Source organism: Lolium rigidum, chromosome 3 (assembly GCF_022539505.1).
Source record: "Lolium rigidum isolate FL_2022 chromosome 3, APGP_CSIRO_Lrig_0.1, whole genome shotgun sequence".
In the NCBI taxonomy this organism is placed as follows: Eukaryota; Viridiplantae; Streptophyta; class Magnoliopsida; order Poales; family Poaceae; genus Lolium; species Lolium rigidum.
Genome location: NC_061510.1, coordinates 204,011,570 through 204,038,903, shown reverse-complemented (window position 1 = coordinate 204,038,903; position 27,334 = coordinate 204,011,570). Strand labels below are relative to the sequence as shown.

Sequence of the window (27,334 nt, the reverse complement as noted above, 5' to 3'; positions counted from 1 at the left end):
AAAGCACATTGAAGTTGACTTTCATTTTATGAGGGAAGTGTTGCGAAAAGGCTACTACAAATCAAGTTTATCTCTTCTAAGGATCAACTTGCTAACATCTTCACCAAGCCATTGCCTCTATGATACGTCTCCGACGTATCGATAATTTCTTATGTTTCATTCCACATTATTGATGATATCTACATGTTTTATGCATACTTTATGTCATATTTATGCATTTTCCGGCACTAACCTATTAACGAGATGCCGAAAAGCCAGTTGTTGTTTTCTGCTGTTTTTGGTTTCAGAAATCCTAGTAAGGAAATATTCTCGGAATTGGACGAAATCAACGCCCAGGGGCCTATTTTGCCACGAAGCTTCCAGAAGACCGGAGGACTTACGAAGTGGGGCCACGAGGTGGCCAGACAATAGGGCGGCGCGGCCCAGGTCTTGGCCGCGCGGCCCTGGTGTGTGGGCCCCTCGTGACGCCCCTTTACCTGCCCTTCCGCCTACATATAGTCTTCGTCGCGAAATCCCCAGTACCGAGAGCCACGATACGGAAAACCTTCCAGAGACGCCGCCGCCGCCAATCCCATCTCGGGGGATTCAGGAGATCGCCTCCGGCACCCTGTCGGAGAGGGGAATCATCTCCCGGAGGACTCTTCACCGCCATGGTCGCCTCCGGAGTGATGAGTGAGTAGTTCACCCCTGGACTATGGGTCCATAGCAGTAGCTAGATGGTCGTCTTCTCCTTATGTGCTTCATTGTCGGATCTTGTGAGCTGCCTAACATGATCAAGATCATCTATCCGTAATGCTATATGTTGTGTTTGTTGGGATCCGATGGATAGAGAATACTATGTTATGTTGATTATCAATCTATTACCTATGTGTTGTTTATGATCTTGCATGCTCTCCGTTATTAGTAGAGGCTCTGGCCAAGTTTTTACTCTTAACTCCAAGAGGGAGTATTTATGCTCGATAGTGGGTTCATGCCTCCATTAAATCTGGGACAGTGACAGAAAGTTCTAAGGTTGTGGATGTGCTGTTACCACTAGGGATAAAACATTGATGCTATGTCCGAGGATGTAGTTATTGATTACATTACGCACGATACTTAATGCAATTGTCTGTTGTTTGCAACTTAATACTGGAAGGGGTTCGGATGATAACCTGAAGGTGGACTTTTTAGGCATAGATGCATGCTGGATAGCGGTCTATGTACTTTGTCGTAATGCCCAATTAAATCTCACTATACTCATCATATCATGTATGTGCATGGTCATGCCCTCTCTATTTGTCAATTGCCCAACTGTAATTTGTTCACCCAACATGATATTTATCTTATGGGAGAGACACCTCTAGTGAACTGTGGACCCCGGTCCATTCTTTTACATCGAATACAATCTACTGCGATACTTGTTCTACTGTTTTCTGCAAACAATCATCATCCACACTATACATCTAATCCTTTGTTACAGCAAGCCGGTGAGATTGACAACCTCACTGTTTCGTTGGGGCAAAGTACTTTGGTTGTGTTGTGCAGGTTCCACGTTGGCGCCGGAATTCCTGGTGTTGCGCCGCACTACATCCCGCCGCCATCAACCTTCGACGTGCTTCTTGGCTCCTACTGGTTCGATAACCTTGGTTTCTTACTGAGGGAAAACTTGCTGTTGTGCGCATCACACCTTCCTCTTGGGGTTCCCAACGGACGTGTCATCTACGCGCATCACTCTACCACAGTTTGAGGCTTGCAGGCGCAATTTACCCTTCTTGATTCTCTACGAGGTGGCTAAGATTGAGGGAGGGTGTTAGACATGTATAGTAGTTCTATATGTATGTCATATCGTATGTGGTATAGACACCTGTATTTGTATCTTGTATACCCCTATATATATATATGAGATAGGCCTCTCCATTGGAGTAGTGCCGGTTCCTCCAAATCCACTGTCGTACACCTAGCCGTCCATCCCGAGGCTCCGGTGGGTGCTCCCCAACTCGGCCCCCTAGCCGTCCATCCCGAGGCTCCGGCGGGTGCTGGAGGGAGGCACGGCGGATGGAAATTGGCCACACTGACGCCGGAGTCCAGAGCCGCGACAAAGGGGGGACGGCGCTGTTGTACTCACATGCATTGACCAGATGCGGGTTGACATTTTAAATTTTTATTTATCCACCTGTACTGCCTAGTCATCACTTACATGTGGTCCAACTTATCAGTTTTGGTGTTAAAACATAATCAACCAAAATTTTGTACAATATGTTACGACATGCCACAGAAGTGGTATTTATATAAGAAATTACCAGTGTTGGTACTAAGTTGTGACCGTTGCCTCAAATGTGATAGCTTTATGTAATTTACTACTCATTGAGGAATCAAGTCTCAAAAAATCCAAGTTGACGAAGTCACGCCAGCATTTTCCTATCGACGAACATATCACTTCTCGGTGAAATGATAATCCATCTTGGTGAATGGTTTTTGCTTGGTTTTCCGTGAAGTAGTTGTGCAACCCCTCTTCTTAATCAATACTACCTCCGTTTCAAGGAATAAGGCGCCCTCGTTTTACGAACTTTTTATTTGACCAAGAATTACTTCAAATAGATCAAAATTGTTTGTATGAAATTAGTATCATCAAAAAGTTCTTTTCAATACGAATCCAACGATACTAATTACATATAATATAATCAAGATTTTATTGCTCAATTTTTATGGTCAAAGTTCATCTTGGAATACGCGTGCGCCTTATTTTTTGAAATGGACGTAGTACTACGATGGAATGTGCAAATTGTAGTACCTCGGTTTAAAAGGAAAAAATAATCACCGAGGGGAGACGCAGAAGACAGCCAAAAATACTCCATAGAGAGAAGCATGGTTTGCTTCTGGCATGGTAGAAACGTTTTAACGTTGATGAAGAAACCTGTAACAATAGAGTATGAACAGTTAACAGCTCTTTGCACGCCACGATTGAAAGAGGCGGGACAAATTAAGCAACTTTGCCGCCGTTACGTCGCGACCTGGAGAGATGCCAAGGTATTATAGACGATGACCGAATCAGCAAAAGGTGCAGAGTAGCTGCACAGCCCAACGACTGGACCAGGTGCGTCAACGACAGAAGCCAATGCAGTGAATTTCACAGAACTTTCGGGCTCACGCGCACGCACCCACGGAGAGCCTTGCAACGTAGATCCCACGTACGCTTATTCGGAACACAGAAATTTCCTGGAAGCTGAGATTGCTCAATATTTTGTGTCCAAATGCACCTTGAAGAGGTCCGAAGTCCGAAGTGAGTTTTGCGAGACAAGGAGCAGGTTAAGGGATGGGCAGGAGTGCAGGACACACCAGAGCAGGCAAACTAAATATAGGCCAACCTATGGTGGTGCGTGCTGATGATGTGGTCTGCCCCTTTGTTGCTCTCTGCAGTAATGGGCTTCATTCATCACCCTAAGCTACCATTGTTGGGAGGGTGAGAACCTTCACGGATGCTTCCTCCAGTTCAAACAGAAAAAAAAAGTATGACTCGTCATGGCCTAGCTACATTACTGTATTTTCAGTTCAAGTCCTGGATTTCTGGACCAGAAGACTGATGTTTTCTTTTTCTAAGAATTTTTTTTGGTCAAGTGCATTCAACATTTCTCAGTAACTTAATATTGTTCGCCCTATCTAGAGTCCTAAAATAGATGGTATTTTAATACACAACTTCAAATGTTTCTTCGAAAAGGAGGTTGAAACTCCATGTCTCTGCATTAAAATGATGCACTCAGTCTTTTATTTTGTTATATTCAACAAAGTTGGAAACTCTAGAAGCAACTGCAACCGTCTTCCGCCGACCCATCTTCAGTATGGATCAAGGCATTCACCTTGCGAGACTATCTTCTATGCTGCCATGACGGCAGACAACGCCATGATCGTGCATGTCTCCCTCGCCGAGAATCAATTGCTCCACGCCGCCGATACTCGCCACCATCGACATGGTAGATATCGCGTCACTCCATCACGTGACGCCTCCAGCAAGCATCTATTCCAAGATGATGCCCTAGGATGGAGAACGGCACCGCATCATCACCATTGTCCGCCCAGGAGATTTGGATCTAGGTTTCCCCCCAGAGGGGGCTGAGGGAGGAAAGGCGGGTTGCAGTAGTAATGCCTTCAACAAGGTAGCCACGCATAGACGTCACCATCGTCCGTCGTGACCATAGTCGAAGCCCTTTTCAACGGCAGCCGCATCTCCCCAGTCTCGTAGCCAAGTAGATCGCCAACTTGCCACCATCACCGACCAACTCGCGGAAGGACGACCAAGGTCCGCCTTCACCACTCGCCTAACCCTATCACCGTACATCAAGGCAAATGCCAGCCACATGCTGGTCAACCACCCAAAACCTCTGAAGCGGCCACAAGAAAATGTTCGGCCGTCGTCTTTTGCTACTACTTGACTATGTGTTAATTTTCGTCTTATTGACATGGTACTTGGCAGCACTATAATTTTCTACTGTGAGTGCAACCAATCGAGTAATGCATGTCGTCATTTTTATCTTGGGCGGTCTTACAAAAGTAGGATAACACATCACTCTCGATGTATGTTCTCCCTCCGATTCTTAATCGACTTCACTTTGTCTAGATGCATTTGTTGACTAGATATATCTGTATCTAGATAAAATGGAGTTAATTAATTTGGATCGGAGGAAGTATTTTTTATCACAGGCATGTGCTTGATTATGCTATTTTCAAGACGGTTATGTATATGTTGAGTTGGATACTAAACATATTCAGGGAAAGGCCATGATTACCCTCATGTAGGTGCATAGACGGGTCATGTGACCAACATGTAATTCCTCATTTCCAAGTGCCCTGCCTTGTAGGGTTAGTCAAAGTCAAACTTATGATGTTTGACCATTGAAAAAATTAGCATATATATATATATTAATTTAGTTGATTGATAAAAGTTTTTACAAGCTTAAGACTAGACCGACACCCATCACTTACTCGAGACAACCACAACCAACTGTCCTGAGGCCAGTTAAGATTATAACTGACGCCACCAAACAAAGCCTGAGCTAGATGCCCACCCACTCACATAGGACACTGATACGTCCCAAACGTATCTATAATTTCTTATGTTCCATGCTACTTTTATGATGATACTCACATGTTTTATACACATTATATGTCATTATTATGCATTTTCCGGCACTAACCTATTGACGAGATGCCGAAGAGCCAGTTGCTGTTTTTTGCTGTTTTTTGGTTTCAGAAATCCAAATAAGGAAATATTCTCGGAATTGGACGAAATCAACGCCCAGGGTCCTATTTTTGCACGAAGCTTCCAGAAGTCCGGAGAGGAAACGAAGTGGGGCCACGGGGCGACGACACACTAGGGCGGCGCGGCCTGGGCCCTGGCCGTGCGGCCCTACTGTGTGGGTCCCCCGTGACGCCCCTTGACCTGCCCTTCCGCCTACTTAAAGCCTTCGTCGCGAAACCCCCAGTACCGAGAGCCACGATACGGAAAACCTTCCAGAGACGCCGCCGCCGCCAATCCCATCTCGGGGGTTCAGGAGATCGCCTCCGGCACCTCGCCGGAGAGAGGAATCATCTCCCGGAGGTCTCTTCATCGCCATGATCGCCTCCGGATCAATGTGTGAGTAGTCCACCCCTGGACTATGGGTCCATAGCAGTAGCTAGATGGTTGTCTTCTCCTCATTGTGCTATCATGTTAGATCTTGTGAGCTGCCTATCATGATCAAGATCATCTATCTGTAATCCTTCATGTTGTGTTTGTTGGGATCCGATGAATATTGAATACTATGTCAAGTTGATTATCAATCTATCATATATGTTATTTATGTTCTTGCATGCTCTCCGTTGCTAGTAGAGGCTCGGCCAAGTTGATACTTGTGACTCCAAGAGGGAGTATTTATGCTCGATAGTGGGTTCATGCCTCCATTAAATCTGGGACGAGTGACGTAAAGTTCTAAGGTTGTGGATGTGCCATTGCCACTAGGGATAAAACATCGATGCTTTGTCTAAGGATATTTGTGTTGATTACATTACGCACCATACTTAATGCAATTGTCTGTTGCTTACAACTTAATACTGGAAGGGGTTCGGATGATAACCTGAAAGTGGAATTTTTAGGCATAGATGCATGCTGGATAGCGGTCTATGTACTTTGTCGTAATGCCATGATTGAATCTCATAGTACTCATCATGATATATGTATGTGCATTGTTATGCCTTCTTTATTTGTCAATTGCCCAACTGTAATTTGTTCACCCAACATCTGCTTATCTTATGGGAGAGACACCACTAGTGAACCGTGGACCCCGGTCCTATTCTTTACATCTGAAATACAATCTACTGCAATTGTTCTTTACTGTTCTTCGCAAACAATCATCATCATCCACACTATACATCTAATCCTTTGTTTACAGCAAGCCGGTGAGATTGACAACCTCACCGTTACGTTGGGACAAAGTTCTGTGATTGTGTTGTGCAGGTTCCACGTTGGCGCCGGAATCCCTGGTGTTGCGCCGCACTACACTCCGCCGCCATCAACCTTCAACGTGCTTCTTGACTCCTACTGGTTCGATAAACCTTGGTTTCTTACTGAGGGAAACTTGCTGTTGTACGCATCACACCTTCCACTTGGGGTTCCCAACGGGCGTGTGCTTTACGCGTCATCAAGCTAAATTTCTGGCGCCGTTGCCGGGGAGATCAAGACACGCTGCAAGGGGAGTCTCCCACATCCAATCTCTTTACTTTGTTTTTGTCTTGCTTTATTTTATTTACTGCTTTGCTTGCTCCTTATATCAAAAACACAAAAAATTAGTTGCTAGTTTTACTTTATTTACTGTCTTGCTCTCCATATTAAAAACACAAAAAAAAATTAGTTACTTGCATTTACTTTATTTATCTTTAGTTTATTTCATCATGTTTCCTCCTAAGTTCACTCTGAAAGACATACCGGTAGGACGAGGGTCTATAATTGGGAGAGATAATATAGAAGATTTTTTCACTCATGTTAGTACCGCTGAAGATTTTGAAGATAGACACTTGGTAGAACTTGCTCCTACTTATGAAATTGCTGTTGCTTCTTTAGTACACATGTTGGAAGCTAAATTTGTTAATCTCAATCCTATAATCCAACACATGTTTCTTACACTCGGTGATATGGAGGAAGGGGAAAAGAAAGATTTTGTTTTAGAAACCCTTCTTAAAGAATTTGGTGGTGTAGCAAGACAGGCTAGAAAGGTATTTATTAAATATAAGATGCTTGGCTCTTATACCAATTTTGCTAGTATCCTTGAAAAGATGGACATGGATAGAATAAGGTACACTAATAATGTTAATGATGGTGGGGAGATTAAGACAACAATACCTTGTAAGCTCCTAGGAATGAATGACGCTCTAGAAAATAACTATGGTTGGCTTGTTCCTGAAAATTTGTTTGACGAGGATAGCAAGCCTAAGAATAATGAAAAGGGAGCCTCTGAAACTCACATAGATAAGATAAAATTCATAGTTGAGAAAACTCCAAACCCCTATGTTGATGCTTCATCTTTCGACAATACTTGATACACACTTTCTGCGCCTAGCTGAAAGGCGTTAAAGAAAAGCGCTTATGGGAGACAACCCATTATTTTACTTCTGCACTTTGTTTTATATTTGAGTCTTAGAAGTTGTTACTACTGTAGCAACCTCTCCTTATCTTTATTTTATCGCATTGTTGTGCCAAGTAAAGTCTTTGATAGTAAAGCCTATACTAGATTTGGATTGCTGCGCAGAAACAGATTTCTTGCTGTCACGAATTTGAGCAGTAGTCTCTGTAGAAAAATTAAACAAATCTGCAAATTTACGTGCGTGATCCTCAGATATGTACGCAACTTTCATTCAATTTGGGCATTTTCATCTGAGCAAGTCTGGTGCCACTTTAAAATTCGTCTTTACAAACTGTTCTGTTTTGACAGATTCTGCCTTTTATTTCGCATTGCCTGTTTTGCTATGTTTGATGGATTTCTTTGTTCCATTAACTTTCAGTAGCTTTGTGCAATGTCCAGAAGTGTTAAGAATGATTATGTCACCTCTGAATATATGAATTATGCACTGACCCTCTAATGAGTTTGTTTCGAGTTTGGTGTGGAGGAAGTTTTCAAGGGTCAAGAGAGGAGGATGATACAATATGATCAAGAAGAGTGAAAAGTCAAAGCTTGGGGATGCCCCCGTGGTTCATCCCTGCATATTTTAAGAAGACTCAAGCGTCTAAGCTTGGGGATGCCCAAGGCATCCCTTCTTCATCAACAACTTATCAGGTTCCTCTAGTGAAATTATATTTTTATTCCGTCACATCTTATGTGCTTTACTTGGAGCGTCTGTTTGTTTTTATTTTTGTTTTTGTTTCAATAAAATCGGATCCTAGCATTCTTTGTTTGGGAGAGAGACACGCTCCGCTGTTTCGTATGAACACATGTGTTCTTAGCTTTATCTTTAATGTTCATTGCGAAAGTTGGACTATTTCATTCATTGTTATATGGTTAGAAACGGAAAATACCGCATGTGGTAAATGGTTTAATCTCTTGAATAATGTGATACTTGGCAATTGTTGTGCTCATATAGATCTTGTTTAAGCACTTGCATCATGTACCTTGTACCCATTAATGAATAACTACATAGAGCTTGTTAAAATTTGGTTTGCATGATTGATCTCTAGAGTCTAGATATTTTCTCGGTTGAGGTGTTTGAACAACAAGGAGACAATGTAAAGTCTTATAATAGTTACAATATGTTCATATGTGAGCTTTGCTGCACCTTTTATACTTGAGTTTGCTTCAAACAACCTTGCTAGCCTAGCCTTGTATTGAGAGGAATTCTTCTCGTGCATCCAAATCCTTGAGCCAATAACCATGCCATTTGTGTCCACCATACCTTCCTACCACATGGTATTTCTCCGCCATTCCAAAGTACATTACTTGAGTGCTACCTTTGAAATTTCTATTCTTTGCCTTTGCAATATATAGCTCATGGGACAAATAGCCTTAAAAACTATCGTGGTGAAGAATATGTACTTATGTGTCTTATTTCTTAATAAGTTGCTTGTTGAGCGGTAACCATGTTTCGGGGGACGCCATCAACTCTTTTACCTTTGTTGAATATCATGTGAGTTGCTATGCATGTTCGTCTTGTCTGAAGTAAGGGCGGTTCTCACAATCAAATGGTTTGAGTATGCATACTCTTAGAGAAGAACATTGGGCCGCTAACTAAAGTCATGATTCATGGTGGAAGTTTCAGTGTGGACAATTAATCCTCAATCTCTTATGAGAATATTAACTGTTGTTGAATGCTTATGCATTAAAGAGGAGTCCATTATCTGTTGTCTATGTTGTCCCGGTATGGATGTCTAAGTTGAGAATAATCAAAAGCGAGAAATCCAACGCGAGCTTTCTCCTTAGACCTTTGTACAGGCGGCATAGAGGTACCCCTTTGTGACAGTTGGTTGAAACATATGCTATGCAATGATAATCAGTGTTAATCCAAGCTAATTAGGACAAGGTGCGAGCACTATTAGTATACTATGCATGAGGCTTGCAACTTATAGGATATCTTATACATAACACATATGCTTTATTACTACCGTTGACAAAATTGTTTCTTGTTTTCAAAATGAAAAGCTCTAGCACAAATATAGTAATCAATGCTTCCCTCTGCGAAGGGCCTATCTTTTACTTTATTGTTGAGTCAGTTTGCCTATTCTTTCTATCCCAGAAGCAAACACTTGTATCAACTGTGTGCATTGATTCTTACATGTTTACCTATAGCACTTGTTATATTACTTTGTGTTGACAATTATCCATGAGATATATATGTTGAAGTTGAAAGCAACCGCTGAAACTTATATCTTCCTTTGTGTTGCTTCAATGCCTTTACTTTGAATTTATTGCTTTATGAGTAACTCTTATGCAAGTCTTATTGATGCTTGTCTTGAAAGTATTCTTCATGAAAAGTCGTTGCTATATGATTCATTTGTTTACTCATTATCTTCATCATTGCTTCGAATCGCTGCATTCCTCTCATATGCTTACAATAGTATGATCAAGATTATGATAGCATGTCACTTCAGAAATTATCTTTGTTATCGTTTACCTACTCGAGGGCGAGTAGGAACTAAGCTTGGGGATGCTTGATACGTCCCAAACGTATCTATAATTTCTTATGTTCCATGCTACTTTTATGATGATAATCACATGTTTTATACACATTATATGTCATTATTATGCATTTTCCGGCACTAACCTATTGACGAGATGCCGAAGAGCCAGTTGTTGTTTTTTGCTGTTTTTGGTTTCAGAAATCCTAGTAAGGAAATATTCTCGGAATTGGACGAAATCAACGCCCAGGGTCCTATTTTTGCACGAAGCTTCCAGAAGTCCGGAGAGGAAACGAAGTGGGGCCACGGGGCGACGACACACTAGGGCGGCGCGGCCTGGGCCCTGGCCGCGCGGCCCTACTGTGTGGGTCCCCCGTGACGCCCCTTGACCTGCCCTTCCGCCTACTTAAAGCCTTCGTCGCGAAACCCCCAGTACCGAGAGCCACGATACGGAAAACCTTCCAGAGACGCCGCCGCCGCCAATCCCATCTCGGGGGATTCAGGAGATCGCCTCCGTCACCCTGCCGGAGAGAGGAATCATCTCCCGGAGGTCTCTTCATCGCCATGATCGCCTCCGGATCAATGTGTGAGTAGTCCACCCCTGGACTATGGGTCCATAGCAGTAGCTAGATGGTTGTCTTCTCCTCATTGTGCTATCATGTTAGATCTTGTGAGCTGCCTATCATGATCAAGATCATCTATCTGTAATCCTTCATGTTGTGTTTGTTGGGATCCGATGAATATTGAATACTATGTCAAGTTGATTATCAATCTATCATATATGTTATTTATGTTCTTGCATGCTCTCCGTTGCTAGTAGAGGCTCGGCCAAGTTGATACTTGTGACTCCAAGAGGGAGTATTTATGCTCGATAGTGGGTTCATGCCTCCATTAAATCTGGGACGAGTGACGGAAAGTTCTAAGGTTGTGGATGTGTTGTTGCCACTAGGGATAAAACATTGATGCTTTGTCTAAGGATATTTGTGTTGATTACATTACGCACCATACTTAATGCAATTGTCCGTTGTTTACAACTTAATACTGGAAGGGGTTCGGATGATAACCTGAAAGTGGACTTTTTAGGCATAGATGCATGCTGGATAGCGGTCTATGTACTTTGTCGTAATGCCCCGATTGAATCTCATAGTACTCATCATGATATATGTATGTGCATTGTTATGCCTTCTTTATTTGTCAATTACCCAACTGTAATTTGTTCACCCAACATCTGCTTATCTTATGGGAGAGACACCACTAGTGAACTGTGGACCCCGGTGACATAGGCATCCCCAATGGGCCTGCCGAAGATAGTACCCGGGGTTTACTGAAGGCCCACGACTCGAAGGATAAGAAGAATCGGAAGCCCAAGTTGATATTAAGGAAAGTTAGAAGTTGTATTAGAAGATGATGTTTGTAATCTTACGGGATGAGTTGAAACCCTCCCGGACTTTGTAACTTGTACAATACGAATCCCTCGGCTCCACCTCCTATATAAGGGGGGGTCGAGGGACAAAGAAAGCATCGAATCATTGTCTCCCAAACCTTAGTTTTCATAATCGTCGAGTACTTTTCGGCTGAAACCTTCGAGATCTACTTGCCCTCTACTTCCAACTAAACCCTAGTCTACAACCTGTAGACATTGATAAGTTAATCCCTTGTCACCCGGTCCTATTCTTTACATCTGAAATACAATCTACTGCAATTGTTCTTTACTGTTCTTCGCAAACAATCATCATCATCCACACTATACATCTAATCCTTTGTTTACAGCAAGCCGGTGAGATTGACAACCTCATTGTTATGTTGGGGCAAAGTTCTGTGATTGTGTTGTGCAGGTTCCACGTTGGCGTCGGAATCCCTGGTGTTGCGCCGCACTACACTCCGCCGCCATCAACCTTCAACGTGCTTCTTGACTCCTACTGGTTCGATAAACCTTGGTTTCTTACTGAGGGAAACTTGCTGCTGTACGCATCACACCTTCCACTTGGGGTTTCCAACGGGCGTGTGCTTTACGTGTCATCAGACACGACCTGAAGAGAGAATCTAACTCTACAAAGAAGGGGCATAATTGACACCTTCCTCTCCAGGGAAGGCGTCGCGGACCGTCGGCCTTACACTGCCACTAGTGTCGAGACGTCTGAACCACCAGCCCGCGGCTCGTATCCTAAGCCCTTGACCGGATTAATTTAGGCCACATGGAGTATTAAATTCAATTTTATGGCATACTCATGACATGTTATTAATTATGCTTAGAAGGCTATTGACTACCACCTCCGTTTTAGGAATAAGACGCACGCGTATTTTAAGACGAACTTTGACCATAAAATTGAAGCAATAAAATCTTGATTATATTATATGGAATTAGTATCGTTGAATTCGTATTGAAGAGAATTGTTTAATGATACTAATTTCATACAAATAATATTTATCTATTTGAAGTAATTCTTGGTCAAATAAAAAACTCGTAAACAAAGGACACCTTATTTCTTAAAACAGAGGTAGTACAATATTCTAGTGCTTTGACCCAAGGGAGACCATAATGCAACTTGTTCAATCCTGCCGTGCAAAGGCTTCAAACAAACCTTGTAGTAGTAGTACTGGTAGTGGGGTAGTCCAAAAGCGCACGCCGCGTCGCATCGGAGCAAGTCAATAAATATAACGTGCTCTGAGTTCAGTTTAGGTGTATAATCGAATATTAGGATCAGTTTGTTATGCCAAAACCATAATGCGCCTGGGCACACAGGAGGATGCACCCCAAAAGGTACCCCTAGAGTCATACTTTATTATTCTCTTCTTCTTTTCTTCATGCAGTTCCCTTCTATAGTATTCCTCCCCTTCATAATTATTTCATGTTCTGGGTTGAATCAAAATCAAAATTCATAAAATTCGATTAAATATTTGGAAAAAATATTAATATTTATAATATAAAATTTATTGTATTAAAATCATCATAAAATATGTTTAAATTATATGCATTTGATATTATGAATGTTGGTGTTTTCTTTTAGCCTTGGTTAAACATTATAAATTTTAACTTAAACTAAATCTAGAATGCGAGATAATTATGAAGGGAAGGAGTACTCAAGTTGACGACAATTTTGAGTTCTAAATGTGGCATTTTTATGTTGGAATATACACATTACATTTTGTTGCGAAGTGCATATGAAACTCCACATTAAGGCATGTGTAATCTACACACGCAATCTTTAACCAAGATCTGCAAGACTTCATTGCAAAGAAATCCCAAATGGTAAAAGCAACAAGAAAAAAAACTGAGTCCATGCGTATGCACCTGTTTCTCTCACTTCCATCACACAGCAAAGGGCTATAAAGAAGGCAAGGAGAGAAGAGTCCCTTTGTTGTTTCGGGAAAGAGGAGAGAGAGAATTGAAGGAAGGAAGGCAGAGCAAGGCGGAGGAGTCCAGCAGAAACGCACGCCCCTCTTTTCATCTCCTTCCCCTCCAAGCCTCCCCAATAAAATCTCCACATATCTCTCCTCCAACTTCCCCCCTCACCGTTGGGATCCTTCACGCCCGATCGTCTCGCCCTAGTTCCTCCTGGACTTCTCCGTCCGCAGCCCCCCTTCTCGAGGTTGCTCCTCCTGCTACTAGTACTACTACTTCCGTTCTTTCTTGCTGGTACTGATTTTGGTGGGGAATCGCGGATCGGGTTAGATCGGGTTTGCTGCCTGTTTTCATCGGTCTCTCCGACTCGGTTCTTCCCTTGGTTGGATTGTTCGTGGCGGGTTCCCCTGGTTCCGTGTTCCCGGTGGGGGATTGCGCCCTGTTTCCGTGGTGATCGGGGGTTTTTCTGGGGGTTTTGACATCAAAATCCAACCTTGATTTTAGGGAGATTACGCGGTGGATCGGCCGCCCCTGCATTTTACGAGAACTTTTGCCATCTCTGAGTAATCCGCTCGTGGATTTGGACCACTTTGCTGAAAAAAATTGTGGATTATTTTGGTTTTCTTCCCCTACTACTTAGTTCTGATTTTCGTATACATGTGCATTGTCTGATGGCATCCCTCTGGGGCTGTAGGGATCATATTGTGGCCTTATTCCTTCTGTTAGACATCAAAAAAATCATTTAGACAAATTGTCCTGCGTCCGTCCAAATCTTTCTGTGGCTTGTTCAAGGCCTGCGCTGTCTTGTGTGTAGCCCCTCTGTCCTGTTCACACGTGGTTTTTGCCTCTGCTTTTATGCGCGTTCCACAGTGCTTTCATCACCTACGTTTGTAACATGAAACTCCTGATGCTGCAGGACCCTTGCCTCTACCTGCATTGTCTGATTTGTGCCGTAAGACAGACGTGCTGCACATCATCCTCTTCCTGGCATGGGGGATTCACACAGTAATCAGGATGGTTCCAAGTTCGGAGCTTTTGCTGACAGGATTCCTGGTGCTGCATTGGGTAATGCTGATGACATAGGGATCCAATACATGGGTGCTGGTTCTTCAGAGGCAGGGAGAGCTTCTCTAAAGATGAGAAGGCCGTTACAGCCTTCTCCACAGTTCATGATGTATGATGCTGCAATGAACAACGGAAGCAACCAAAGTGCTGTGGGGTTCTCTCATTCTGAAGGTTTACCCGACGAGCAGTCTTTGGCATCAGCTTTTGGGGACATGAGCTTCAACAATCACACGGCTCACTCTCCCGCAAGTCCCAGAGATTTTGTGCCAGTAAATGGGTACCATCCACTTGTCCCTGCAAGCGTTCAAGATGATTTCAGGTCTCTAGAGTTCACTGCTCAACATGTCAATCACAAGCCAAACGGGCTAACTGTTGAACACCAAGAACAAGCTTATAGATTTTCACCGCGCTTCAGGGATTTTTCAAATGACTATGGTATGCACAACCTTGATAGTTTCTCCAGTGCTCCTTACCAGCAGTCAGTTATGTCTGCTTCACCCGTCGAGCAACAGTTTTATATGGATGGGCAGTCTCAGATGCATGCATCTCAGGGTCACCAGTTTTTTGGTTCAAACATCATGTGGCAGCAGTATGGTATGGAAGCACCAAGATACCCGATGATGCAGCCACATTATGTTTACCCACACGTGCAACAGGTTGCTGGATCAGATGTTCGTCGAAATAGGAGACATCTACAGGCTACAGCTCGTGCTCCTACAAATGCCACATCACATACTGAAGCCCCTAATGTTCGTCGACTGGGAATTGGAATTGATGATCCTTACTCTAATGCTTCTGCTTTCCACAAGAGAAATCACCAGCTGCAAAGCACATATTGGAACAGTTTTCCTGGGACATTGTATGCTGACAGTTCATGTGGCAGTAGCAACTTCCATCAGCAAGTTGACAAGTTTTCCCATCCATATGACCTGAACTCTTTATCTAATGGTTTCTCATACCATCAGATTTCAGATAATCTCAGCACTGCAAGTTATCAAGAAAAGGTCCTGATGAGGTCTGATTGGGTAAATTCTGCAAGAAGTCACGACTTTACTCCTTCAATAAATGGTTACATTGTTAGGGATCGAAGAATTAGTAATACACATAACAATCTTGATATCCAGAGTAATGATTCCTCCCATCTCGACATGCTGAATTCCCAGTTTCTGTCCTTGGTCATGAAACCACGTGAGCTGAATTATAATTCAGTTGATGAAGTTGCTGGAAGAATCTATATGTTGGCTAAGGATCAGAATGGCTGTCGCTTTCTGCAACAAGTATTTGCTCAAGGCACTGAAGAGGATATTGAAAAAGTATTTTCTGAAATCATTGATCATATTGGTGAACTTATGGTGGATCCATTTGGCAACTATTTAGTGCAGAAGCTGCTTGAGAGGTGCAGTGATGATCAACGGATGCGCATATTATGCGAAGTTACCAAAATGCCTGGGAAGCTTATTGCAGTTTCTTGCAACATGCATGGGTATGAGCAATGATCTGAACATTTGTTTAATTTTCAATAGTTATTGCTTCTGTTTCTTACCTCTTAGGAGAAAATATTCAGGACTCGTGCAGTGCAGAAGATCATTGAAACTATAAATAATCCAGATCAAGTTTCGAAGGTTGTTTCCGCACTGTGTCCTGGAGCAATCCATTTGATGCTAGATCCTAATGGCAGTCACGTCGCAAACCGATGCCTACAGAAATTGTTACCTGACTCCAAAGCGGTAAGTATTTGCTGGTCAGCGGATTCAATTCTGGTATTTTTTGTATCTTTACACATTGTATATGTATTTGTATTATCTGTATTAAATAATGTGTATAGAATATTGATTCCATGGGCATGAGCAATATTCGTATTAGCTATGTCAAAGTAAAATGAATTGGCACAAGTTCCTATTTTTCTTAGGCTCTTTATAATAATGTTCTATTTTGCTTGACATAGCTAAATATCTAAATGATTAATAAATAAGAGCATATTGTAGCAAAAAAAAAGAGCATCTTGGATGGGCACTGATTCTTTCTGATGCATTTGACCTCTTATCATCCATTTTGGACTCTGACTTTTGTGGATGATACTTTATAATTTCTGCAGTTCCTTCTTGATGCTGCCACATTGCACTATCTTAAACTAGCTACACACCAACAAGGCTGTTGTATCATCCAAAAATGCATTGAACATTCAGATGATGAGCAGAAGTACAAGTTGTTGAGCAATATTACTTCCAGTGCTCTTGCTCTTTCGGACGATCAGTTTGGGTATGCCAGTCTTTTTTGCTTTCTCCTTTCCAATAGCTACTCTTAAGTAGTCGTCTGCATAATTATCTTTAACCTTGCCTTTTGGAAATAATATATGTCGTAATTTCCTGCAGGAACTATGTTATTCAGTCCATTCTTAACCACGACATTGGATGGGCAACATCCAAAATAGTGGATGAGCTGAAGGGTCACTATGGGTATTTATCGATGCAGAAGTGTGGTAGCCATGTGGTCGAAAACATTCTGAGGCGAGCACCGCAGCACAAGCGTGACCAAATCATTGATGAACTTATGAATGATCCCAATTTGCTGCATATCATGGTTGATCAGTTTGGCAATTTTGTTATTCAAACAGCTCTTGAACATTGCGAGGTAAACGCGGTGTTGTATCCCCAGTCATAAGAACTCCATGTGTAAATTCTTACTGGAGGTTGTTTATTTGTGCAGGGTGTGCGATATAATGCCTTCGTCGAAGCTATTAGACCACATGCTGCTGCAATGCAAAGCAACATGTATGGGAAAAGGGTTTTATCAAAAACATACCTCAAGAACAAGCAACACCGAGTTGGAGTTTTGTAGACTACCACAGTTCAGACCACTTGTACCAGGAACTACTCTGAATGTATAATGATGTGATGTGATGTGATGAGATAAGATAAAACAAATCAGATCTAGAATAGTATATTTACGCACGTAGAATTAGTAACTGTTAGTTGTACTGCCAGGCCGATATGCTATGTAGCTCCTTCTATCTGCCGAATTGTGGTTTATCAGTAACATTTTGTATCAACTGGTTACATGTTGAGTTGTATCATCTTCAGAGCTACTCTATCCGATCTGCCATGTAGCTCGTTGTATCGGCCAAATTGTGTGGTTTATCAGTAACATTTGGTATCAACTGGTTACGTGTTCATCTAAAAAAAAACTGGTTACGTGTTGAGTTTTATCATCTTCAGAGCTACTCTATTCTATTCCTTTATGTTTCCACTCGATGCTGTCTTGATGAACTCTGTAATCAAATTTTGTATGAGCATCAATATTGACACAACCTCCGTTCCAGTTAATAAGGCTATTCATGTCCTGGATGTTTCCAATACATGCTGAGTTGAACTCTGCAATCAAATTTGGTATGAGCATGAACAAAATATGCACATGCTATATCTTTAGAATACTTGAGGCCCCAGGTAACAGATCAAGTCCATATGTTTCTTGCAACCAAGAGATATACTTGCTGTTTCTCGCAACTGATAGATGCACTTCCTTGTAGGAACACCATAACATGCTTACCTCATTTTAGTACTCCACTAAATTGATTAACATCCACAAGGGAACCAGCTACCTCAAGCTAGGCAACACATCTCTGCAATTGCCACAGTAATAATAAAAGAACAAGCTAATTCAACTTTGGAGAAGGGATAAACGATGAATGCATGGACTTAAAGATACAAAGGATCTGTTCAACAGAGAATTCGACTTCCCACACATACGCAATTGAGTGCACTCAGCTAACTTAACATAAGGTTTACAAGAACACTATAGTTTCCAGCTGAGCCATGTAGAACATGATGTCAAAACAAACATCAAACTAAAACTAAATCCTAATATCTGCCACGTCCTCTGAATCCACGCCCTCCACCCCTGGGAGGTCCACCACGGCCCCTTGGGGCACCTCTTCCACGGAATCCACCACGGCCACCACGAGCACCACCTCTTCCACCACGGCCACCACCTCGAGAAAATCCTGTAGTCGAGCCCCTTCAAAAAGTAATAAGAAATTAAAAGCAGGGTTATGCAACTAATTAAGTGTTACAAGCTGTAACCAGATAAATGGTGAACATTTCAGCTGGTTTCTCATATATATGCATTTAAAAGATAAAAACTTCATACGACAACATTGAAGATTCAATGCAAGGTGAACAGCTCCAGTAGTATGCAGTTGATTTTGCAACGCATACCTAACATGGCATACTAAGATATGCACAGCATTTTTAGCTTATTAAGGCTACACTTATTTCATAACACCCAGACAGATAATATCCTCTTTTAGAGAGCTTTGTCTAGAAGTTTAACATTGTTTAAACTGCACTGGTTTAATGTTTGAAGAGGCAGTTGAACGTTATCAATTAACTAAAGGTAAAAAATATTAATTGATGATGTTATCTGGAATTGTTCCATAATCAAGAGCGACGAGCAAAGAAATGAAAAGGCAACGGTTAGGTCAAGGTCATACTTTGGCTGTGGCAGGAAGCGCGAGAGAGGCAGCAGCTTCATGGGGTCAATGAAGAACTTGTCACCTTGGTTGTAGGATGTTGCAATGACCCCCTCAAACATCTTGACCGAGAAAAACTGCAGAGACAATACAGTAGTATAAGATATGCAGCATGAGCAGGTCACAAATTCAGAACAGAAAACTCCAAGTTAAAGAACAAATACTGGAAGTGCCAACAATCAGATAAGTCTAGAAGTTGCACCCCATTGTCAAAGAAGTTACTTCAATGAGATAGGCAAACAGCCACAACATTTTAAACTGTAAACGGATAACTTATTCAGTTGGATGAAACTCAAAAGTCTTCTTCAGATTCGTGAGTTGGCCATTAAAATCTAAGCTGCAAGCTGCTAGTGCCAGTGAAGCAACACAAGTATACAAGATGGACCACATGGACTTGCTCAAAACTCTGTGACCTTATCGACATCAGGACAACAAAACAGGTAAAATTTTATGCCCTGTCTACAGGAGAGATATAAGGAGGCGGAAGCGCTCACTGATTCGTTGATGGGGCCGAAGATCTCGTCGACCTTGCCGATCTGGGTCTTGTTCTGGAGGTAGATGGGCGCGTTGAAGTAGGGCACCTTCTCGTTCGTGAGCTTGGTCACGGCGTCGCCCTCGCACGCGTGCACGAACGTCGACACCTCTGCATACACAAAATCAGCGAAACACCGTATCAAACTCACCGGCATCCTAAAAAGAGGGTATAGAGAAAGGGCTAAGGGTTGGGAGAAAGCACGCACCGACGACCTCGGCCGGAGGGCCCTCGTCGCGGAAGCCGCCACCTCCGCCGAAGCGGCCCCCGCCGCCGCGGCCGCGGCCGCCACCACCGAAGCGGCCACCGCGGTCGCCGCTGCGCCCGCGGAAACCTCCGCCGCCTCTGGGTGGCCTCATGGTGTTGGGGAGAGAGAAGTGGCGGCGGGAGGGAGGAAGGGTTTCGGCGCGGGAGGCGGCGACAAGGATGGGGAGGAGGGGGTTTATTAGGGTTTTAGGGCTTGCGGTGCGGGGTTATGGTGAGGTTGTGTGGCACACTGGCGGATGGGCCCCGGCGTGGTCTCCTTCCATTGGCCGTTGGATCGTTTCTTCCCACGAGGAGGGCCGTGTGGACGGTGGTTGATCGATGCCCAGGGTTTTTCCCTGATTTTGGCACCACGTCACACCTATACAAGGGAGCTTGCCGGTTGACTCAGTTGAGGCTGGGGCTTCCATAATCCGAACTCCAAAATACGCCAAAAGTTATGTGAATTTCTGAAGGCAACATGCATTACAAAGTTGAAAGTCAACAATGGCCCTTCACAAAGTTTTATCCTTTTTATCAATCGCACTTATCTTCTCATGATGACTATCATTTTCTCGAGCAAAATGACCGATGTTATTGCTCGCCTTTTCATATTTCTTCTTGTGATGTTGTTCTTTTATTCGCATCAACCAAGTGATACACCTTGTAGCACCTCAGGTCGTGGTCACATCCACGACAATATCTATAGATGGAGATAGGCCAGGGGTCTAGGATACACCTGCAACTGTGCATGGGATAAAGATAATAATACGCGCAACATGAGTCATGTTCAAAATAAGGATAAATATTGTGGGCAACACATTCTAATTATCTACAACTTTTACGAGCTACTACGACTGTAGACGTTGATCCACTACCACACCTCTGTAGCCAAGATGTTAAGCAGTCATTAAGTAATTAAATAGACCAAAGCATTACACATAATGACGTTACCATGATCCCAAGTGGATCTCCGGTCCTCTATTCTACTAATCCCTTCTATCACTGGCTTTCGATCTACAGGTTAAAGCACCACTCATACCCCCTCAATACCTTGATCGATCCTCGGAACTTGGGTACCTGATATGTCTTCAGATCGGGAGAAGAGATGATAAACAAGGACAAAATCCTATTCCAACTCACCACAATATTTCCATGTTAAAAGATGCACATACACATTACTAGGCTTCACCCAAGCCCGCAGCCCGTGAGGACTACTCACTCATAACGAGATCGAAGATCATAAACATTGCAAAGATGCATTCAATATGAATATCAAATAGTCTTACAATATCGCCAATCGCGGAGAGAGAGTTTACAAGTAGATGGACTATGGCTATGGATGTGGAGAAATGGATGTGGAGATGGTGACGGTGACGGTTCGGTGATGGATCTCCTCGTATCTGATGTGGTGTTGGAAACCACGACTCTCTTCTGTTTTGCGATGTCTGGGGATCGAATTATACAGGGGCCTATTCACGGAAGTTGGTAGGGTTGACTTGGCCGAGGTTGTGGCACCCAATATGGGCAGCCATACGGGGTGGAATCTGCCTGTATCACTGCTCGTTAAAGCTCTTTGGAGGTCTTCCTTGCGAGGCCTTTGACTTGGGAGTATTGAAAAGTCATGATTCTTCGTTAATTTGCCCATACTTCGCCATAAAAGTATAAATTGCTGAAATAAAATAATTAAAGAGAAGATTTCCACATCGCGATGGTAATTAGTCATTAGTGGCAAAGATAGAGAGATATTATATCAATTTCTTGACAAACATGAGATTTAAACATGGAGTATAGATGTTGGATTATACATATATCATTTATTATGCCATATTCCATCATAATTGATTCATGTCAGTGATCTTAGTATCGTAGACGAAGCCATGGTCAGTTGACGGTAGCAAGGGTATGTATAGTTCTTGTAGATAGGCCAATTTCTCAGCGGGATATGGATCACGAGAATAGTGGGATTTCTCCTAGGTTGAAATTCAAAACTTTGTTGGAATTTAAGGTACAAATCAATAAGGAGTTCTCGATTAACCATCATCTCTCGGTTAACCATCATCCCTCTGTAACAGGGTGATCATAAAGGTGTAGTTGGGAATTCTAAAGGGATGGGTTGAGGCGTATGTGTCAAGAGAGGGATTTGTTCGTATGCGTGAGGGAATATACAATGGGCCCACTCGGTGAGGTTACATCCAAGTTGCAACACATGACTAGGTCCTAAGGATGGAATCACACAAGAACGAGTTGAATAGCCTTGTCGGTAACGAGATCAGACTAGGTATCTTCATATCGATGATGAAGTCTCGGACGATTACCTGTACCGAAGTAACAAAAGGAAATGGATTCGACGTAATGGTTCAAACGACGATCACATCTTCGTAGAATACATAGGAGTTCATTATTGTTCTCCATAACGCCCTGGTTCATTGATCGAAGATTGTCTCGATCATGTCTGTGTCATTCTTGAACCGTACGGAAACACACTTACGGGTTCAATGAAACTTAATATTGTTTTGGATTCATTGGAAACACCAGAGAATGGAGAAGAGAGAATCGGAAAGGGTTCTCGGAGGATCCGAAGGATGTTCGGAGTGGTTCGAGAGGTGCCTTGGATCATCGGGAACTAAATAATATGTATAACATATTAATTAATTAATTGAATTGTATTAAATATTTATTACTTTAATTAATAAAAGGTGCAACCCACCTTAAATGGGCCCATCGCGGAGGGGAGCCCATTAAGGGGTCGGCCGAACATGCGCTTTTGTGGGGGGGGGGGGTCTAGGGTTTAGGAGTGGGGGCCTCATGGGCCATTGGTGGCCTAGCCGTCCACCCTTATAGGGTTTTGGGACGCACCCCATGCCCCCTTCCCCTCCCCATATATAAGGTGGAGGCATTTGGAGGAGGAGGGAACACAACTCCCTCTCTGGAGAAAAGGAGAGCCTCTTTAGGCGCCTCCTCACCTCTCTCTATTTCTCTCTCCACACATGGTTCCTCGAAGAGCTGCATGATGGCGCGTGAAGCACACGTCCGTTGGGAACCCCAAGAGGAAGGTGTGATGCGTACAGCAGCAAGTTTTCCCTCAGTAAGAAACCAAAGTTATCGAACCAGTAGGAGTCAAGGAGCACGTGAAGGTTGTTGGTGACGGAGTGTAGTGCGGCGTAACACCAGCGATTCCGGCGCCAACGTGGAACCTGCACAACACAATCAAAGTACTTTGCCCCAACGTAACAGTGAGGTTGTCAATCTCACCGGCTTGCTGTAGACAAAGGATTAAATGTATAGTGTGGAAGATGATGTTTGTTTGCGAAGAACAGTAAAGATCAGAGTTTGCAGTAGATTGTATTTCAGATGTAAAAGAATGGACCGGGATCCACAGTTCACTAGTGGTGTCTCTCCCATAAGATAAACAGATGTTGGGTGAACAAATTACAGTTGGGCAATTGACAAATAAAGAAGGCATAACAATGCACATACATATATCATGATGAGTACTATGAGATTTAATCGGGGCATTACGACAAAGTACATAGACCGCTATCCGGCATGCATCTATGCCTAAAAAGTCCACCTTCGAGGTTATCATCCGAACCCCTTCCGGTATTAAGTTGCAACAACGGACAATTGCATTAAGTATGGTGCGTAATGTAATCAACACAAATATCCTTAGACAAAGCATCGATGTTTTATCCCTAGTGGCAACGAGCACATCCACAACCTTAGAGGTTGCTTGTCACTCCCAGATTCAATGGAGGCATGAACCCACTATCGAGCATAAATACTCCCTCTTGGAGTTACAAGTATCAACTTGGCCGGAGCCTCTACTAGCAACGGAGAGCATGCAAGAACATAAACAACATATATGATAGATTGATAATCAACTTGACATAGTATTCAATATTCATCGGATCCCAACAAACACAACATGTAGGATTACAAATAGATGATCTTGATCATGATAGGCAGCTCACAAGATCTAACATGATAGCACAATGAGGAGAAGACAACCATCTAGCTACTGCTATGGACCCATAGTCCAGGGGTGACTACTCACACATCGATCCGGAGGCGATCATGGCGATGAAGAGACCTCCGGGAGATGATTCCCCTCTCCGGCAGGGTGCCGGAGGCGATCTCCTGAATCCCCCGAGATGGGATTGGCGACGGCGGCGTCTCTGGAAGGTTTTCCGTATCGTGGCTCTCGGTACTGGGGTATTCGCGATGAAGGCTTTAAGTAGGCGGAAGGGCGGAGTCGGAGGAGTCACGGGGGCCCCACGCGCTAGGGCCGCGCGGGCCCCCTCTAGGCCGCGCCGCCCTAGTGTGGCGGCGCCCCGTGGCCCCACTTCGTATCTCCCTCGATCTTCTGGAAACTTCGTGGAAAAATAGGCCCCTGGGCGTTGATTTCGTCCAATTCCGAGAATATTTCCTTACTAGGATTTCTGAAACCAAAAAACAGCAGAAAACAACAACTGGCTCTTCGGCATCTCGTCAATAGGTTAGTGCCGGAAAATGCATAATAATGACATATAATGTGTATAAAACATGTGAGTATCATCATAAAAGTAGCATGGAACATAAGAAATTATAGATACGTTTGGGACGTATCAAGCATCCCCAAGCTTAGTTCCTACTCGCCCTCGAGTAGGTAAACGATAACAAAGATAATTTATGAAGTGACATGCTATCATAATCTTGATCAATACTATTGTAAAGCATATGAGATGAATGCAGCGATTCGAAGCAATGGTGAAGATAATGAGTAAACAAATGAATCATATAGCAAAGACTTTTCATGAATAATACTTTCAAGACAAGCATCAATAAGACTTGCATAAGAGTTACTCATAAAGCAATAAATTCAAAGTAAAGGCATTGAAGCAACACAAAGGAAGATATAAGTTTCAGCGGTTGCTTTCAACTTCAACATATATATCTCATGGATAATTGTCAACACAAAGTAATATAACAAGTGCAATAAGTAAACATGTAAGAATCAATGCACACAGTTGATACAAGTGTTTGCTTCTGAGATAGAAAGAATGGGTAAACTGACTCAACAATAAAGTAAAAGAATGGCCCTTCGCAGAGGGAAGCATGGATTACTATTTTTGTGCTAGAGCTTTTCATTTTGAAAACATAGAAACAATTTTTTCAACGGTAGTAATAAATCATATGTGTTATGTATAAGATATCCTATAAGCTGCAAGCCTCATGCATAGTATACCAATAGTGCTTGCACCTTGTCCTAATTAGCTTGAATTAACATGGATTATCATTGCATAACATATGTTTCAACCAAGTGTCACAAAGGGGTACCTCTATGCCGCCTGTACAAAGGTCTAAGGAGAAAGTTCGCATTGGATTTCTCGCTTTTGATTATTCTCAACTTAGACATCCATACCGGGACAACATAGACAACGAGATAATGGACTCCTCTTTAATGCATAAGCATTCAACAACAGATAATATTCTCATAAGAGATTGAGGATTAATTGTCCAAACTGAAACTTCCACCATGGATCATGGCTTTAGTTAGCGGCCCAATGTTCTTCTCTAACAATATGCATACTCAAACCATATGATCTTGAAAATCACCCTTACTTCAGACAAGACGAACATGCATAGCAACTCACATGATATTCAACAAAAGGTAAAAGAGTTGATGGCGTCCCCAGAAACATGGTTACCGCTCAACAAGCAACTTATTAAGAAATAAGACACATAAGTACATATTCTTCACCACGATAGTTTTTAAGGCTATTTTCCCATGAGCTATATATTGCAAAGACAAAGAATAGAATTTTTAAAGGTAGCACTCAAGTAATGTACTTTGGAATGGCGGATAAGTACCATGTAGTAGGTAGGTATGGTGGACACAAATGGCATAGTTTTTGGCTCAAGGATTTGGATGCATGAGAAGAATTCCTCTCAATACAAGGCTAGGCTAGCAAGGTTGTTTGAAGCAAACTCAAGTATAAAATGGTGCATCAAAACTCACATATGAACATATTGTAAGTATTATAAGACTTTACATTGTCTCCTTGTTGTTCAAACACCTTAACCAAAAAATATCTAGACTCTAGAGATCAATCATGCAAACCAAATTTTAACAGGCTCTATGTAGTTCTTCATTAATGGATGCAAAGTACATGATGCAAGAGCTTAAACATGATCTATATGAGCAAAACAATTGCCAGGTATCAAATTATTCAAGACATTATACCATTTACCACATGCGGCATTTTCCGTTTCCAACCATATAACAATGAATGAAGTAGTTCAACTTTCGCAATGAACATTAAGAATAAAGCTAAGAACATATGTGTTCATACGAAACAGCGGAGCGTGTCTCTCTCCCAAACAAAGAATGCTACGATCCGATTTTATTCAAACAAAAACAAAAACAAAAACAAAAACAAAAACAAAAACAAAAACAAACAGACGCTCCAAGTAAAGCACATAAGATGTGATGGAATAAAAATATAGTTTCACTAGAGGTGACCTGATAAGTTGTCGATGAAGAAGGGATGCCTTGGGCATCCCCAAGCTTAGATGCTTGAGTCTTCTTAAAATATGCGGGGATGAACCACGGGGGCATCCCCAAGCTTAGACTTTTCACTCTTCTTGATCATATTGTATCATCCTCCTCTCTTGACCCTTGAAAACTTCCTCCACACCAAACTCAAAACAATCTCATTAGAGGGTCGGTGCATAATTCATATATTCAGAGGTGACATTATCATTCTTAACACTTCGGACATTGCACAAAGCTACCGAAAGTTAATGGAACAAAGAAATCCATCAAACATAGCAAAACAGGCAATACGAAATAAAAGGCAGAATCTGTCAAAACAGAACAGTCCGTAAAGATGAATTTTTTAGAGGCACCAGACTTACTCAGATGAAAATGCCCAAATTGAATGAAAGTCGCATACATATCTGAGGATCACGCACGTAAATTGGCAGATTTTATAATTTTTCTACAGCAGGGTCGGCTCAATTTCGTGACAGCAAGAAATCTGTTCCTGCGCAGCAATCCAAATCTAGTATTGACTTTACTATCAAAGACTTTACTTGGCACAACAATGCAATGAAATAAAGATAAGGAGAGGTTGCTACAGTAGTAACAACTTCCAAGACTCAAATATAAAATAAAGTGTAGAAGTAAAATAATGGGTTGTCTCCCATAAGCGCTTTTCTTTAACGCCTTTCAGCTAGGCGCAGAAAGTGTGTATCAAGTATTATCAAGAGACGAAGCATCAACATCAATAGGTATCTTAGATGCTCCCTCATCCTTAGTGGTGCTAAGGGCTTTGTCAATTTTAGGCCTATAATAGTTTTTTGGCTTAGGCACTTTAGTGGCATACATGAACTTTTGCTCCTTACCCACATAGGCTTTCTCCTTAAACTTAAGAGAAGAAAAAGTTGAACCAAGGTTCCCATAGCTTCTTCAAGTTCACTAATCCTATGGGTTCGATTATCATGGGTAGCACAAGTTTCTAAAACGGC

General features: G+C 42.4%; 2 protein-coding genes across 2 annotated transcripts; one reads left to right on the top strand and one right to left on the bottom strand.

Moving 5' to 3' along the window:
- Positions 1-13,623: 13,623 nt before the first annotated feature.
- LOC124698853 (pumilio homolog 12-like) lies at positions 13,624-17,529 on the top strand. Its single transcript, XM_047231263.1, has 6 exons — positions 13,624-13,701; positions 14,371-16,002; positions 16,084-16,246; positions 16,615-16,778; positions 16,892-17,150; positions 17,226-17,529. Exons 2-6 carry the CDS (start codon positions 14,444-14,446, stop codon positions 17,355-17,357), a joined length of 2,277 nt encoding a protein of 758 aa, XP_047087219.1. The 5' UTR covers positions 13,624-13,701; positions 14,371-14,443; the 3' UTR covers positions 17,358-17,529.
- A 665-nt stretch (positions 17,530-18,194) lies between these two features.
- On the bottom strand, positions 18,195-19,938 carry LOC124698852 (putative H/ACA ribonucleoprotein complex subunit 1-like protein 1). Its single transcript, XM_047231262.1, has 4 exons — positions 19,788-19,938; positions 19,542-19,690; positions 19,009-19,124; positions 18,195-18,533 (listed from the first exon to the last, which is right to left on the bottom strand). The coding sequence occupies exons 1-4, from the start codon at positions 19,936-19,938 to the stop codon at positions 18,377-18,379; spliced, it is 573 nt and encodes a 190-aa protein (XP_047087218.1). The 3' UTR covers positions 18,195-18,376.
- Positions 19,939-27,334: the final 7,396 nt, after the last annotated feature.

Bases quoted from the DNA above. Each gene is read 5' to 3' on its own strand.
- LOC124698853 (XM_047231263.1), top strand. From the start codon at position 14,444: ATGGGGGATTCACACAGTAATCAGGATGGTTCCAAGTTCGGAGCTTTT. The intron at 16,247-16,614 runs GTAAGTATTTGC...TAATTTCTGCAG, and splicing joins TGTTACCTGACTCCAAAGCG to TTCCTTCTTGATGCTGCCAC. The intron at 16,779-16,891 runs GTATGCCAGTCT...AATTTCCTGCAG, and splicing joins CTTTCGGACGATCAGTTTGG to GAACTATGTTATTCAGTCCA.
- LOC124698852 (XM_047231262.1), bottom strand. From the start codon at position 19,938: ATGAGGCCACCCAGAGGCGGCGGAGGTTTCCGCGGGCGCAGCGGCGAC. The intron at 19,691-19,787 runs GTGCGTGCTTTC...TTGTGTATGCAG, and splicing joins CCCTCCGGCCGAGGTCGTCG to AGGTGTCGACGTTCGTGCAC. The intron at 18,534-19,008 runs GTATGACCTTGA...TACTTTTTGAAG, and splicing joins CGCTTCCTGCCACAGCCAAA to GGGCTCGACTACAGGATTTT.